Consider the following 15,065-nt stretch of genomic DNA (forward strand, 5'->3'; position numbering starts at 1 on the left):
CCTTTTATAATAGCTATTGGGAAATAATAAGAATTTTTAGAATCAGTCAATGGGAATTCAAAATCAGTATCTAAGTAAAAGATCTTTTCTTGATAGTGTGAGATAAGTCTCCTTATTGCCAAAACTTCTCACAGTCTGCTTCCTGAATACTTAAAACAAAAATTTTTGTTAAATGTTTAGTAGTACCCTTTGTAAATTACCATTATAGTTTATTAAATTGGCCTTGATTTGGATAGCTAGTTTTGTTTTCCATTTTCATTTTGTCTTATTGATTATTTTTTTTGAACTATATTTTGGCAGTTTGAAGTAGAAATGTACTAAAAAAAACCACCAAAAAAATTATTAATGTTTGTCTTTTAATTACTGATTTTTTAACTAATTTTTAAGTATTGGCATTTCTCTGACAAAATATACTAGGGAAGTATTTGGTAGTCAGTCCCCAGTGATGGCAACTATTTTTTTCTACCTTCTCTATTAAGGTATTTTTTTATGAAAGATTTTTTCAGTTTAATTTTTTATACATTAATTGAATATTGAGAAATATAGGTTTTTTGGTGCTATTATGTTGGGATTTTATATTTGAGCATTCAGCAAATATAATTACTTAACTTAGTCATTATTTACCTGCTGATTTGCCTCCACTGTGTTGAGTGTATTATAGACACAGCAATGAAGTAATTTGGAGGATACTTTAGGAGAAGTGAACAGTATCAGAATTCTAAATGAAATTTGCCAAGGCAGTATCCTTCACCAGTGTTATGGGTGGTGGTGGTGGTGGTGGTTCAGTGGGAATTGAAAGTTACAGCTATGAAGCAGTATGTGAACAGGTTTATAACAAACATGCACTAATAGGACTTGCAGAAGGGAACTTAATACTTCTTAGACTTTGCTGCAATCTCTTGAGGGAAATTACAGCAGGTGAAACTACCCAAGATAGGGGTTCTAAGGAGGATACTACCTTCAGAGAAATTTAGTTAGAGGTAAGTGATTTCTCATTACTTTTGGATTTAAAACCTATAAGCTATACTTCTCCAATCACAAATATCATACAACATGTAAATTAATTTTATATCACTGTTTGCCATTGTGTATTTTGTAAATTCTGTGTTTTAAAAAGAATTTGATTTATAGATTGAAAAAAACCTACGTAAAAGAACCATTATAAAATTGCTAATTCAGGCTCCTAAATTTGGCCTAAATTTTAGTTGAATTCTTAAAACTTATTTTTCTACCTTTATTAGTGAATTCTAATATTTCTATCTTACCGGATATATACACACATTCACTAGTATATACATGCACATACAGTGTTGGTGATTATGATGCTCAGTTTATTTTATGTTCTGTTCAGTGAGCCAAAATATTTTGGCTATGTGTGTAAAGTCTAATTAACCTGGTATTTAATTTCAGACAATTAAATAGCTTACATTAAAAATTAAAGTGTTTATTTTTAGCTGCAGTCTGAAATATCTAATATCTGTAGTTATATATCTTCATGCTCAATGAATTAACTTGGATAATATTTAAGATTAAAATACAAATGAAATTAGCACTCAGCCAATTTATCATTTTACATCTATAATCATTGTTTTAAATTTTCAGCATGAGATGATTTTATAATGAATGCTAGGAGTCTCTTACAATTTAAAAAAAGGTCATATTATTTTTTATTCAGTTGTTTTTTTTTAATTATTGAAACTGATATTTATTAAATTTCTGATCTTCATTTTATGTAGCCAAGTAGGGAATACATATTTAAGGGCTTTTCTACCATTCTGTGTTTTTTCGATTGAGCTCTCTTCAGCACTAATTTCTAACAAGACTTAATAGATCTTCCTGGAAAGACTACTTTGATAAAATAAATTTGTAACACTATAACTATAATCCTCTTTTGGAAGATCACACTCACATGTTATTTTAAATGTCCCAATGATCCCTGTAATAGAGAAATTTGTTCTTATATGTTTAACATAGCATTTTCTTTCTCTGAGGGACATCTGTCTCAGGGCACATTATGATTCTGAGTAACACTTCATAGAAGCTTTGCATTAAGTGATTTAAGAAATATCTCTTCTTTGTTAACATTTATGTCCTTGGGATATTGGTGGGGGGAGCAAGAGTTCTAAAATATGTGTATAAAAATATAACTATATATATGTATATAAAATATATATATGTGTATAAAATATAACTATAGTTGTAGTCTCCTATTTTACATATCTTATTAATCCTAAAAAATTAGTAACAGCTAAAGAATTATTTGCATTAGTGCTTTAAGAAAATTATATTCTTAATGTTTTTTTAGGTAATTGGAACCTTTTGTGTAATCAAAGTAACTTTGAATCTGCTTATTGCCAAGAATATTTGAGAATGTATTATAAGAATATAATTCTAAATACATTCTAGTGACACATAGAAATTAGAAATGGAATTTTTGTTGGTTAATTAAAGAAGCGTATTTTATAAATGATATAACCTCATATATTTGACATTATCCCAGGAAGTTCTTCTCCCTTTAACTGTAAAATTTTGGACACTGTCTTTTATATGGTTATATTTTGTCATGTCCATATTTATTTAGTGTCTACTCTTAGCAGAACCTATTTTAGGCATTTTTTTAAATGATGATATGTGTTCAAAAGTCTGAAACTGAGTTAAGCTTATGTATTTCTATATAGTGTCCTTGGAGAGATCAGATAATATAAAAAGATTTTTATTTCTTAAGCAAACATTGCTTAAGGTTTGATTTTGTTATAGTTTGAATGGAAAATTGTTAAATTAGTATTTATGAAATCCCAAGCATTTTAAGTATTTAGTTTATAGAAGTTTATGTCACAAGTCCTGCCCTGATTTAACAGATGATTTGAACTGGATACAACTCATTTGGATGAAGGAGTGGTCCAAATTTTCCAAATATGTAAATATCACATAAAGAAAAATCTCTTCCACAGATTCTACCCTCATTTTTCCAGGAATTTGTGTGGTTGGATATAGTGGGAACCAGTTTTCAAAGTGGGGATTTCTGCTTTCAGATGGAGTAGATATATACATTGCTCTATTCCTCCCACTAAAACAACTGAAAACCTTGAACATTATATATAACATAAATAGAAGAAGACTCTGAAAGGTGGAGAGAAGGCATACAGACTAGGGACCTCAGCACCCAAGGAATAATATGGTGGTGAGTTCCCTGGGTTTTCTTTTTGCCTAATGTATCCCTGACTTGGAGCTGAAGAAGTTTGCAACCTGGAAACAGCAATGAGCGCAGACTAAAATATTCTGCACTCTCTGGCCAAAGGACCAGGAAAAATTGCAGCTGGCAAGTCAGAAAACTTTTAGATGTTAATCACTGTCCTTTAGCCACACACCAAAGAAAAACTGTGATCTCACTTCAACTAATACCCCTTAAATGGAGATCCTAGACTTTATAATTAACCTTAGAACATTATAAGAAGTCTCCTTGACCACCCTCATCCACCACTCCGCCCAACCCCGGCCCCACTTTGGAGGTGTCAAGAGAATGCTGACTAGGAAATCAGGATTTTTATCTCATATAAGAATAGTATTAGACCTCCTTGGCCTCCTATCCGTACTTGAGTATTGAAGAGTTGCTCTTTCCCTTCCCCAGGAGAATGCTGCAAGAGAAGGCCAAATGGAGAATTAGGATTTTCACTCCCTTCTAGGATAATGTTGTAAGCCTCCTCCAACTTTGTAGAGCCAGTGGAGACAATAAGGGAAGCATTAATAAGACACTCCTGCCCAGCAGTAATGAGGAGCCCCTGCTGAGTAGAAAACCAAGATTTCTAATCCCATTTAGGAATAATGAGGTAGGGGCCTTTTTGACACAGCTGAAGCAGTGTCAAAGGCAAACAGCTAAACTAAAAGATTTAATATGGTCCAAAATCTCATACTGAATACCAAAACATCCATATTTTAGTTTTTGAAAATTGTATAGTAAGAAATCTTAGTTCAAATTAAAAGCAAAAATCACGTCTCTGAAATGACAGTGATATTAGAAGTGTCCGAGAAACATTTTTAAGCAATCACCATAGGAATATTTCAGTGAACAATTTCAACCCCGCTTGAAACAAATGAGAAAATAGGAATTCTCAGGGAAAAAATAACAGATACCAAGAAATGGAATTAGAACTAAAAAACTCAATGGATAGCTTCAACAGCTAGGAGACAGTAAAAGAAAATCAGTGAACTTGAAGGTAGAACAATTGCTATTAGCCAGTCTAAACAGCAGAAAGATAGAATAGAATAATCTGGAAAGTTTTCGGGGACCTTTGGGACTATAACAAAAAGTTAAACTTGTGGCATTGGAGTACTGGGAGGAGAGGAAAAAAGTACTCAAAGAAATAGTGGCCAAAAACTTCCTGAATTTGGCAAATGGCGCAGACCTTTAGATCCAAGGAGCTAATGAACCCCAAACAGTATAAACCAAAAGAACTCCACATTAAGTTCAGCTGTTGCAGTCTTCTGGAAACTTAAAGAAAATGTCTGAAAACTAGCAAGAGAGAAAACATGCCTTTCTTATAGATGGAAAGCTCTCTGATTTCTCATAAGCACATTTTCATCAAAAACTATGGAGGCCAGAAGGAAGGGGCACATTTTTTCAAGTGTCAGAAGAAAAGAACTGTCAGCCGAAGTATTATATCCAGTGAAAATATTCTTGAAGAATGAAGACATTCTCAGATGAGGGGAACTGGGAGAGTTTGTTAGCGGCAGACATGTTCTTGAAAAAGAAAAATGGCTTAGACAGGTCTCTAAATAGAAAGGAAATTATAAGAGGAAGACGTCTTGGAACATCAGGAAGGAAGAATGAACAAGGTATGCAAAAATGTGAATAAATATTGGAGGTTTCTTCCCTTACTGAGTTTTCCAAATTAGGTTTGATTAGTCCAAAATTCCGATACTATCTGATATGATTCTCAATGTGTGTAGTGAAATGTTTAAGACAAGTTTATCGTAAATTAGGTAGGGTCTAAAGACATAAAGGGAGGTAACATTTCTACACTTAAACTGAAAAAAGAATGGCACCAACTGACTAGTCAGATTTTTCTTAAATACACACAAAATATTAATAATTACAGCAATCACTGAAAAAGAGGTCTGCTCAAAACCACTGTAAATTTTCTGTATAAATAAATCAAAGCATAATTTTAAAAAATGTTCAGGTAGCCCTTGGGATGACAGAAGAAAGTATATAATAATAACCATGAAACAAAAACCAAAATGGCACACATAGATGGTGTAAATATACCAACTGAAAGGCAGAGATGAGCAACATACATTAAAAAAGTGACACAGTAATAGGCTATGTACAAGAAATGCCTTTTAAATATATTTGGTAAAGGCAGAAAGTAAAAGGATGAAAAGTGATACAACATGCAAATATTAATCAGAAGAAATCAGGAATAGCTATACTGGTATCAGATAAAGTAGATTTTAAAGAAAAGAAAATTACTATAGTCGGGGGCATTGTATCTTGTTTTAAAAAGTCAGTCTACCCGGCTCCGGTTATGGGTTAGCGGTAGAGCACTTGCCTAGCACGTGCGAGGCCCTGGGTTCGATTCTCAGCACCACATTAAAAACAGACAAATAAAATAAAGGTTTGTGTCCAACTACAACTAAAAATAAATATTTTTAAAAAAGCCCATCAAGACAACAATTCTAAGTTTGTATAAACCAGGTGACAGAGCTACAAAGTATGTGAGGCAAAAACTGCCAGAACTGAAAAGAGAAATAGATAAACCTACAATTACAGTTGCAGACTTTACTACCCACTCTTACCAGTTGATTGATAGGATGACTAAACAGAAATAGCAGTTACTGAAGAACTCAATACCACCATTATCCAACAGGATCTAGTTGACATTTTAAAAATGCTCTATCCAGTGAGAAGAGTATACATTCAAGTGCCTTGAAAGAGAGATCTACTCTGGGCCATAAAACAAACCTCAACAAATTTAAAAGAAAATCATAGTGTACATGATTTCCAACCACAATGGTATCAGAATAGACATCACTAACAGAAAACACAGACATCACCAAAATGTGAAGGCTAATCAACATACTTCTAAATAATCCATGGGTCAAAGAGCCTAAAGGAAAATATAAAAAAAAATACTTTGAACTAAATGAATATGAAAAGATACCAAATTTCAGGCAGCTAAATCAGTGTTGGAAAATTTATAGTATTGAAAGTTTAATTTTAAAAGTGGAAAAGTTTGAAGTCAGTAATCTTAAGAGTTCACCTAACTCAGGAAAAGAAGAGCCAAAAAAATTTCAAAACACTAGAGGGAATGACAAAAAAAGAAAGTAGTTGAAATCAGTGACATTTAAAATGGGAAATAGTATAGAAAATTAATAAGAACTGATTCTTTGAAAAATTCAGTAAGTTTTAAAACCTGTAGCAGAGAAATGAAATTTCCAGTTTGGGAAATGAAAAGGATATATCACTGCAGATCTTGTAGATACCAAAGTGATATAAAAAGGGAGTAGTATAATGAACAACTCTGCACACAGAAATTTGACAGCCTACTTTATTAGCTAAAATGAACTAATACCTTCAGAAGCACAAGCTGTAACTTAACCAATATGAATTAGATAATTTGAATACCCCCATAAATATTAAGCAAATTAAATTCATAATTAGAAATCGCTTGAAAAGGAAGTCTACAAATCTGGATTATTTCACTGGATATTTGTACCACACATTTTAAGAACACTGAATACCAGTTTTACCAATCTCTTTCAAAAATAGAAAGGTCAGAATCCTTCTCAATTTGTTTTATGAAGCTGCTGTTATCCTAATACTAAGCCAAAGACTCTGTGTGTGTGTGTCTGTGTGTGAGTGTGTGTGTGTGAGAGAGAGAGAATTTTTCATGCATATAAGAAAATTCTTACCAAAACATTAGCAACTGGAACTAAGCAACATAGAGAAAAGTATTACACCTAGGCACAGTGAAGCACACCTGTAATCCCAGCAACTAGAGAGGCTGAGGCAGAAGGATTATACATGCGAGGCCCTGGCTTCGATTCTCAGCACCACATTAAAAACAGACAAATAAAATAAAGGCTTGTGTCCAGCTACACAGCCTTAGCAATTTAGTGAGATCCCGTCTTAAAAAGGACTGGTGAAGTAGTTCAGTGGAGCCCCTGGGTTCAATTCTCAGTACCCACACACTCACCAAAAAACAAAACAAAAAACCTAACTTCAGGAAAATAACATAGAATTAGAATGCTGTAACTCAATACTCTGAGTATTCTGTCTCAGTACATTTTGTGTTGCTAATAACAGCTCCACAGACAGGGTAAGTTACCAAGACTAGAGGTTTATTTTGGCTCACTTCTGGTTCAGGGTGAGGGGTTGCATCAAGTGATGGCCTTGCTGGCAGAGTTCCCAGGCAGTATGGGGCATTACATGGTGCACAACAAGAAGCACTGCTGGTCTTTCTTTTAAGAAGCCTCAGTATTCAGTCATGGAGCTCCACCCTGATGACCCTACCTAAACCTGATCACCTTCCAAAATCCCCACCTTATAACACCATAGGTAATTGAGCTTCCTTCTTCATACCTCAAAATGGAGATTAAATGTCAGCATGAGTCTTAGAGGGAACAAACCATATTCAAACCATAGCTCTTCACAAACTAGCAAACCAAAACTTGGTATTCAAGGGAAGAAATGAGTGAAAAAAAGGAAGAAATGCAGCAAGAGTATATCAAACTCAGGAAAGAAATTGAAGAAAAGAAAACTGTCTTAAAAGGAGGAATAAATTACAAAATAATCAAGAGTGAAAATCTGAAGGACATCCAATGAAAATGAGATGAAGAAGCAAAAAAAGATCTCAGGAAAAAGTAAACGAGAAGATCAGCAAAGGAGCTCCAGTTAATGGAATTGTGTGAAAAAGAAAAATCTTGCAACAGAAGTAATGGTTAAATTATGATTCAAAAAAACTTTCTGGGAATGAGGAATATATTAACTACATCTTTAAAAGGACCCACCGTGTACCTGGAAAAATTGACCTAGAACAATGAAATCTGAGACGCAGTAACTTTTTAATTGATAATTTGGGTTATCATTATACTTCTGAAGGTAAATCATAGCAATAGAGTAGCAATATCAAGAAACTCAAAGTATAAGCCAAGGATTTGATATCAAGCTGAGGTTTTCTTCAGTTATGATGGTAAGAAAAAAGTGAATTTGAACATTCTAGAACTGATTGGATATTGTATTCATGAGCCATTGCGTTTATTAGCAGATGAGCCTAATCCAGCCAAAAGATCAGTGGGAAAACTTCAGCAAAAGAACTGTTAGTACTCAATACACTGAATTGTAAAATTAAGACTAAATAAAACAAGGGTGGGGACATAGATAGAAGAGAAATATGGAATGTCATATATAGTTGAACAAACTATAAAGAATATCACATTTAGAAAGGGGAGAAAGTAAAACTAGAATAAGTTCACACATTTATGTGGATAAAGACAAAGGATACTTAAAACTGGCAGACCAGGAAAAAAGTTTAAGATTAAGACTAATAGAGGAACAAAAGGACTTAAGAGCATTAACAAAAGTATAAAGGCAAAAGTAACTACTAGAGCAAAATCCCTAACCTTGCTAAATTCCAAAGAAAATGTTAAAAAAAAAAGAAAGGGACATAGGAAATATACATGTAATAATTATATAATAATGACTGAGATAAAACCAGACATAGTCGAATCAATATGAATGGGCTTAAATTGGTTATTAAAATTTTCAAGCAGACATGATTAAAATTTGGTTTAGGCAAAAAGTCTTCTGAATGCCTAAAATAAAAGGTGCAAAGTTTAACCCTTGTAGTAGTAATCTGGCAAGGAATGTATAAAATTAATCTGAAGTGAATAACATCAGGCAAACCCAAACTGTAGAATGTTTTGTAAAATAACTGGTCTCTGTTCTTCAAAAAATATCAGTGTCATGAAAAAAAGTAGGCTTTGGAACTGTTTCATATTAAATCTGAAGAGACAGGTAGTCTGTGACCCTGGATGAGATTCTGTACTAAATGGGGAGAAGGGCATTGGTAGGGTGATTGGTAGAATTGGAAAATAGACTGACAAAAGTACATTGTCATTATTAAATATCCTTAAGTTTGATAACTACTATTTATGTAAAAAAAATCACTGAAGTATCGAGGTAAAATTCTGAAATGGTTCAGAAAAAAATACATAATAATGCTGGGTTGGAAGGGGAATGAGGCAAAGGCAACAAAATTTTTAAAAAGTTGATGAGTTTGAGTAGAATATTTGAGTGTTCTCTACTCTCTCCCTATCTATGAACCATAAACCAGGGACCAGTACACACATTAGTTTAGAAAAGTAGAATTTAAGTAACATAACTTTCTCAAATTCCCCCCTCCCTGCCCCTTTTTTTTAGACATGTTTTACCAGTTCAAATTACTTGTGTTTAAAAAGCCTGGCTAATTTGGCATCAGTCCATTTTAACCTTAAGTGTGATGTCTTTGAAAGCTATTTTTTCCTCTGTTAGGTATTTGCAGCATTTACCTATCTGCATTCTTAAAATATGCTTTAGAGACAGTGAAAAAAATTGTTTTCTAAGTATATCCCTTCATATGACTTCTGGTAAAATGCTTGGACATGTGGAAAAACCCTACTATTTGTTTTTTTCCCCCTTCTTAATGCTTCCTTCTGGTATGAGAATAATATAAAAGATGGGATGAATTTAAAAGCCTTTGGATATTTTTTCATATTTTTATCTTGTTCCAAAGTGACGTACGTCAAATAATATGTGGATAGTAGTTTGATAAGTCTTGCTGGCTAATTTGCAACTAAATCTGTGTTACTAGATTAAGCTCCTTTATTTATTTTTGAGGAACAACTTGTTCTGTGTTAACAGAAAGACGTTTTAAAGATACTTTGTCATAATGATTCTTTTTTTTTCTTCATACGTAATAAATATAGGTGAAGGAAAGAGAACATCAAATGAGATTTGAGATTATGTACCCAATCTTCATATGCTATATTGACTAAGTTTTTAATCATGAAAAGCCAGTGATTAAAAAATGATTTTATGTCTCTTGATTATTCAGTAGTATTTATAGTGAGTTTCTTGCTTCTGTTTGTTACAGAGAAGAAAAAAAATCACATGGTTCTACTGGGTGAAAAATTCGGGAACTTTTATACCTTTTCCAATACAGTATCTCACATGCAGTGAGACTTCACCATGGTTTTCAATCTTTATACCTAGTGCAATAGGAAATTAATTTTTGATCCTGACTCTCTTATTTACGGATGATTATATGATTTTTAAGCATTTGGATGGTGTGAATTTTTCAGAGGACAATGTTATTTACTGTACAATTTTAAAAAGTTCTATTATAAGATTACATTTCTAAGAAGTATAGAATTACTTTTTAATGTAAAGATCAAGATTTTGTTTTAGGTTATTTAGCCAAATACCACAATGTACAGTCACTAAAAAAATAGGTAGAAATGACTGATATGCAGTACGAAGAAAAATAAGTTTTGTGCAAAAGGAAATACTATTTTTAAATTTAAGTTTTATAGTGATACATTATTTTCCTATTGAAAACTTTTTTCCCTTGATATAATTTGTAGTCCTAATTTTCCAGTCATTCTACTTATCAACTATTTTGATAATTCCAGAGTTTTTATATTTAGGAATTTTTGTTTACATTATAAGTAATTATAAAATAATTATATTTTTTTCTAACCAGGAAGAAGCATTGCATGCATTTATTCAGCCAGAGATCCTGGATGGCCCAAATCAGTATTTTTGTGAACGTTGTAAGAAGAAGTGTGATGCTCGAAAGGTAAATGCCACATAGAGATTAGTTCTTAATTACTTGAGATAATATTCAATATCCAATAGAGTCCCTCCTTTTTGTTTCTTTTTAGGGCCTTCGGTTTTTGCATTTCCCTTATCTTCTGACCTTACAGTTGAAAAGATTTGATTTTGATTATACAACCATGCATAGGATTAAATTAAATGATCGGATGACATTTCCTGAGGAGTTAGATATGAGTACATTTATTGATGTTGAAGATGAGGTAAATATTTATTATATTTCCTTTTTTTAAAATATTTCTCATAAATCCACTTTAGTTACACATGCTTTTGAAAGAGCTGTTTGAAGTAAATTAAGAGTAGATGCCATTTAGATAGTCACCTTGATAAAAGCTTTTCTTATTTTCTAATGTAAACTTTTATAAAAAAAACAGTTTACTTTTGTATAAACTTTCCCTGACCACCAAAAACTACGTATCAGATATTCTTGTTTGTCAAAGTAATTTATGATAACTCTTTGAAAAGACAATAAGAATTTCACCTCTGGAATTTTTTCTTGATTGTAAGTAATCATTTCATAATTTCTTAGTTATTGAAACTAATCTGCCAGTGGGCTTTTTGTTTCTGATATATACTAAACATGGAACAAATATATATGAATGAATGAATAAAGAAACTTAAGTGGCATGAATTTAATTTCTTGTATTAAAAGGAGTATCTGAGTTATTGTCACTTAAGGTTTTCTAGCTCTTAAGTTAATTAGGTTAAAAAGAATATGAAATGCAAAGTGTTCTATTTTTCTTTTTTTTTTTAAGAGAGAGAGAATTTTTTAATATTTATTTTTTAGTTTTCGGTGGACAAAACATCTTTGTTTGTATGTGGTGCTGAGGATCGAACCCGGGCCGCACGCATGCCAGGCGAGCGCGCTACCGCTTGAGCCACATCCCCAGCCCCTATTTTTCTTTTTTAATTAGTTTTTTTTTAAAAACTTTACTTAAATAGGTTGATCATGGGACTTTATCATACACATGAAATGATCATCAGTTTCTTTCTACTCATTGACCTCCCAGAATTCTCTAGCGTTATTTAGTAAAAGATATATAATATCCCACTCTATTCTTTTCAAAACTCTTCTGATTGTATTTTGTGAAATATGTGTGATCATTTAGCATAGTGGTTATAGTGATAAATCTTTTTTCTGTTTTCAAAACTACCATGAAACATTTTTTTCTGATTTAAATTGATTGCAATATTTATAAAAATGCCTTTTCCTAGGAGCTCAAAAATAATTTTAAACATTTATCAAGTTTTATTTAGTACTCTTAAGCACCAGGAGGCAGTATTGTATAGAAGAGCACATGTTTGGGGGTTTAACTGGATGTCAGTTCAAAGTGTATAATCCTAGCTACTTAGGAGGAGACTGAGGCAGGAGAATTTTAAGCTTGGACAACTTACTGAGACACTGTCTCAAAGTAAAACTTAAAAAGGGCTGAAGATGTAGATCAGTGTAGAGTGCTTGCCTATCATGTGCAAGGCCCTGGGTTCAATCCCCAATACCACCAAAAAAACCAGAGTAGATGTCAGTTCAAATCCTTGTCTTGCTTCTTGCCAGCTTCTTGACCTTGGATAATTGACATAACTTTTCTGAGCCTCATTTTCCTAATCTGAAGGATAATAATTTTTTTTAATAGCTATTGTGTGATGATGCCTTAGATGAAGTAGGTGTTTACTAAATGGTAATTGGCCAGATAACTTTTTAAAGGCTTAATTTAAAATAGTGTCTCCAACACTTTTTAATTAGAATAGCTACAAGAAATATGCTAATTTTTCAAAGGAGATATAATCTTTGTAGAATTTTTACTTAAATATAGATGTGTATTAGATCCATGTTTTAACTGTACTTAATGTATTTCTTTTAACCTAGATATAAAGTTTGGTAGGTTCTTACAAGAAGTTCTAGGTAGAGTTCTCGAGAGAAGAGATATTTTGGCTTAATTGGGGTAGTTTCAGAAATGATCTCTTTTGACTTAAAGTTCTGAAATTGGTTTTCACTACCATTTTTCTTTTAACCAGACTTTCATGAGGGAAACAGACTGCATACTAGATGCAGTTCCTACAACATTCATGGGGGAAAAGTTTGTTACTTATTGCTTAGTTGATTCTAGAACTTCTGTGCAATGCCTTATACATACCAAGAGTTTGTATCTTAGAGAATTCTCAAACTATTGAAATAAAAACATTTGGTATGTCCATAAAATATTAAAGAAAAGGGTTGTTTGGGAATTTCTAAGAATTATTCAGTTGAATTTGTGTGAATGTGATTTTTTTTTAAACCATAAAACATAAAATAGTTATTTCTGCCTGTTGTTCATCAGAATAGAAAATTCTGAGGATAGATATGATGTCTTATTTTTCTAATTATCTATAATACCTAACAGTGATAAACTGAATTGGACTTTTTGTTCAAAAAAAGAGAAGATAGTCTCCTGGGATTTGAAAACAGAAGGAGCTCAGTTTGGAGCTTAGTTTCTCTGCTTTTATGAATTGTGCTGAAAGAATTGATAATTTTATACTATGCAATGATAAACATAAATGGGGTTTAATAGAATTCTGAATCACTAATTTGTCATTCAAATTTTAAGATAGAAATGCTATTAAAGTACCCTTTTTACTTGTTTAATTTTACTTAAGAGAAATTTACTTACATACTTTTATTATTAAGAATATGTTAAATTATGTGAAAACATTAGAATGTAGGTAAAAAGTTTTGATGAATATATTTTCCTTTATTTGGCTTATAATTTTAAGATAATTTTGTTTTATTAAGAAATCTCCTCAGACTGAAAGTTGCACTGATAGTGGAGCAGAAAATGAAGGTAGTTGTCATAGTGATCAGATGAGCAATGATTTCTCCAATGATGATGGTGTTGATGAAGGAATCTGCCTTGAGAGCAATAGTGGAACTGAAAAGATTTCAAAACCTGGACTTGAAAAGGTACCTTTCATAGTTTGTGGGTTTTGCTTTTGGTTCTGGGGATTGAACCAGGGCCTTATGCCTGCTGGTCAGGTGCTCTAATATGGAGCTACACTTCAGCCCCTTGTTTTTTATTTAAAAGAGAAGATAATCTCTGAGTTTCTTTATAATTGTGTAGCTGTTTTGAATCACACTCTTTGAAAGTTTCATTTTTAAAAATTAAGACTTATTAAAGTTGTTAGTTTTCTGTGTACATGTGCATGTGTATAAGATCATAATTAAACTTAGAAAAAAACCTACTTATTGGGGGGAACATTAATTTTGGGGAGACTGGTCTATAAACTATCTTCCTCACCCCTCCACCCTCCACTCTTCCCCCCAAAAGAAAGGATGCTTAGCAACCAAGAAACCAAGATCCTAGTACCGGCTCTGCCAAGTACTGCAAGTCAGCAAACCTTATATATCATCTGAGTTTTCTCATATGGCAAAATGAAAGTGTTGGACTTAATCTGTTGATTTGAAAAATCCTAGCCATAGGAATACTTCTGAAAAAGTTAATAACAGAATTGATCTTTTAGAGGTAGCAGAAATTCAAGGCTCTCAATCTTTTTTACTCTCCCATAATAGTCCTTAGACACTTTTGGAAAATGATATAATTCCATGGATTATAATTTGAAAACCACAGATCTGGATAATCTCTGGGATAGGATTTTCTTTGTTCTATGTGAATGATTTTAAGGTTTTATCAAACCATTTCTTTCACATTCATGTATTCTGCTTTATTGAGGGAAGGATTACAGGTAGAAATGTCCTGTTCATGGTGTGAATAATGAATCACTTGAAGTCTCAAATCTTAGAGTCATATTAAATATAGAGATTTGGGGTCAGTATTTAAGAATGGGGTTTTACTAGAATAAATCTGTTACTAGATCAAGGCCATCATTCTCATCACTGTCACCAATACTCTTTGCCTTTTTTGTTTTGTTTCAGTTTTTATTTACTTATTTTTTTATTTTTTCCAGTAATGGAGATGGAACCCAGGTCCTTACACATGCTAGGCTAGCACTTTACCACTGAGCTACATCCTTAGCCCATTTTATGTATTTGTTTTGAGACAGAATCTTGCCAAATTGCCCAGATTGGCCTTGAACTTGAGATCCTCCTCCCTCAGCCTCCCAAGTAGCTGAGATTGCAGGCATGCTGCATTGTGCCTGGCTTAGTATTTTTTATTTATTTTTTTTCTAAATTTATATGTAACAGTATATATAACAGCAGAAT

General features: G+C 32.5%; 1 protein-coding gene across 5 annotated transcripts in view; it reads left to right on the forward strand.

Moving 5' to 3' along the window:
• Usp47 (ubiquitin specific peptidase 47) overlaps positions 1-15,065 on the forward strand; it is a 105,867-nt gene that overhangs the window by 55,097 nt on the left and 35,705 nt on the right. For all 5 annotated transcript variants that reach the window (XM_015477634.2, XM_015477633.2, XM_048788343.1 and 2 more), the window contains 3 exons: positions 10,743-10,838; positions 10,924-11,076; positions 13,641-13,808. In XM_015477634.2, coding sequence (XP_015333120.1) covers positions 10,743-10,838; positions 10,924-11,076; positions 13,641-13,808 — 417 coding nt within the window. The remainder of the gene's footprint in view (positions 1-10,742; positions 10,839-10,923; positions 11,077-13,640; positions 13,809-15,065) is intronic.

The sequence above is a fragment of the Marmota marmota genome, unplaced genomic scaffold (genome assembly GCF_001458135.2).
Source record: "Marmota marmota marmota unplaced genomic scaffold, marMar, whole genome shotgun sequence".
Classification (NCBI taxonomy): Eukaryota; Metazoa; Chordata; class Mammalia; order Rodentia; family Sciuridae; genus Marmota; species Marmota marmota.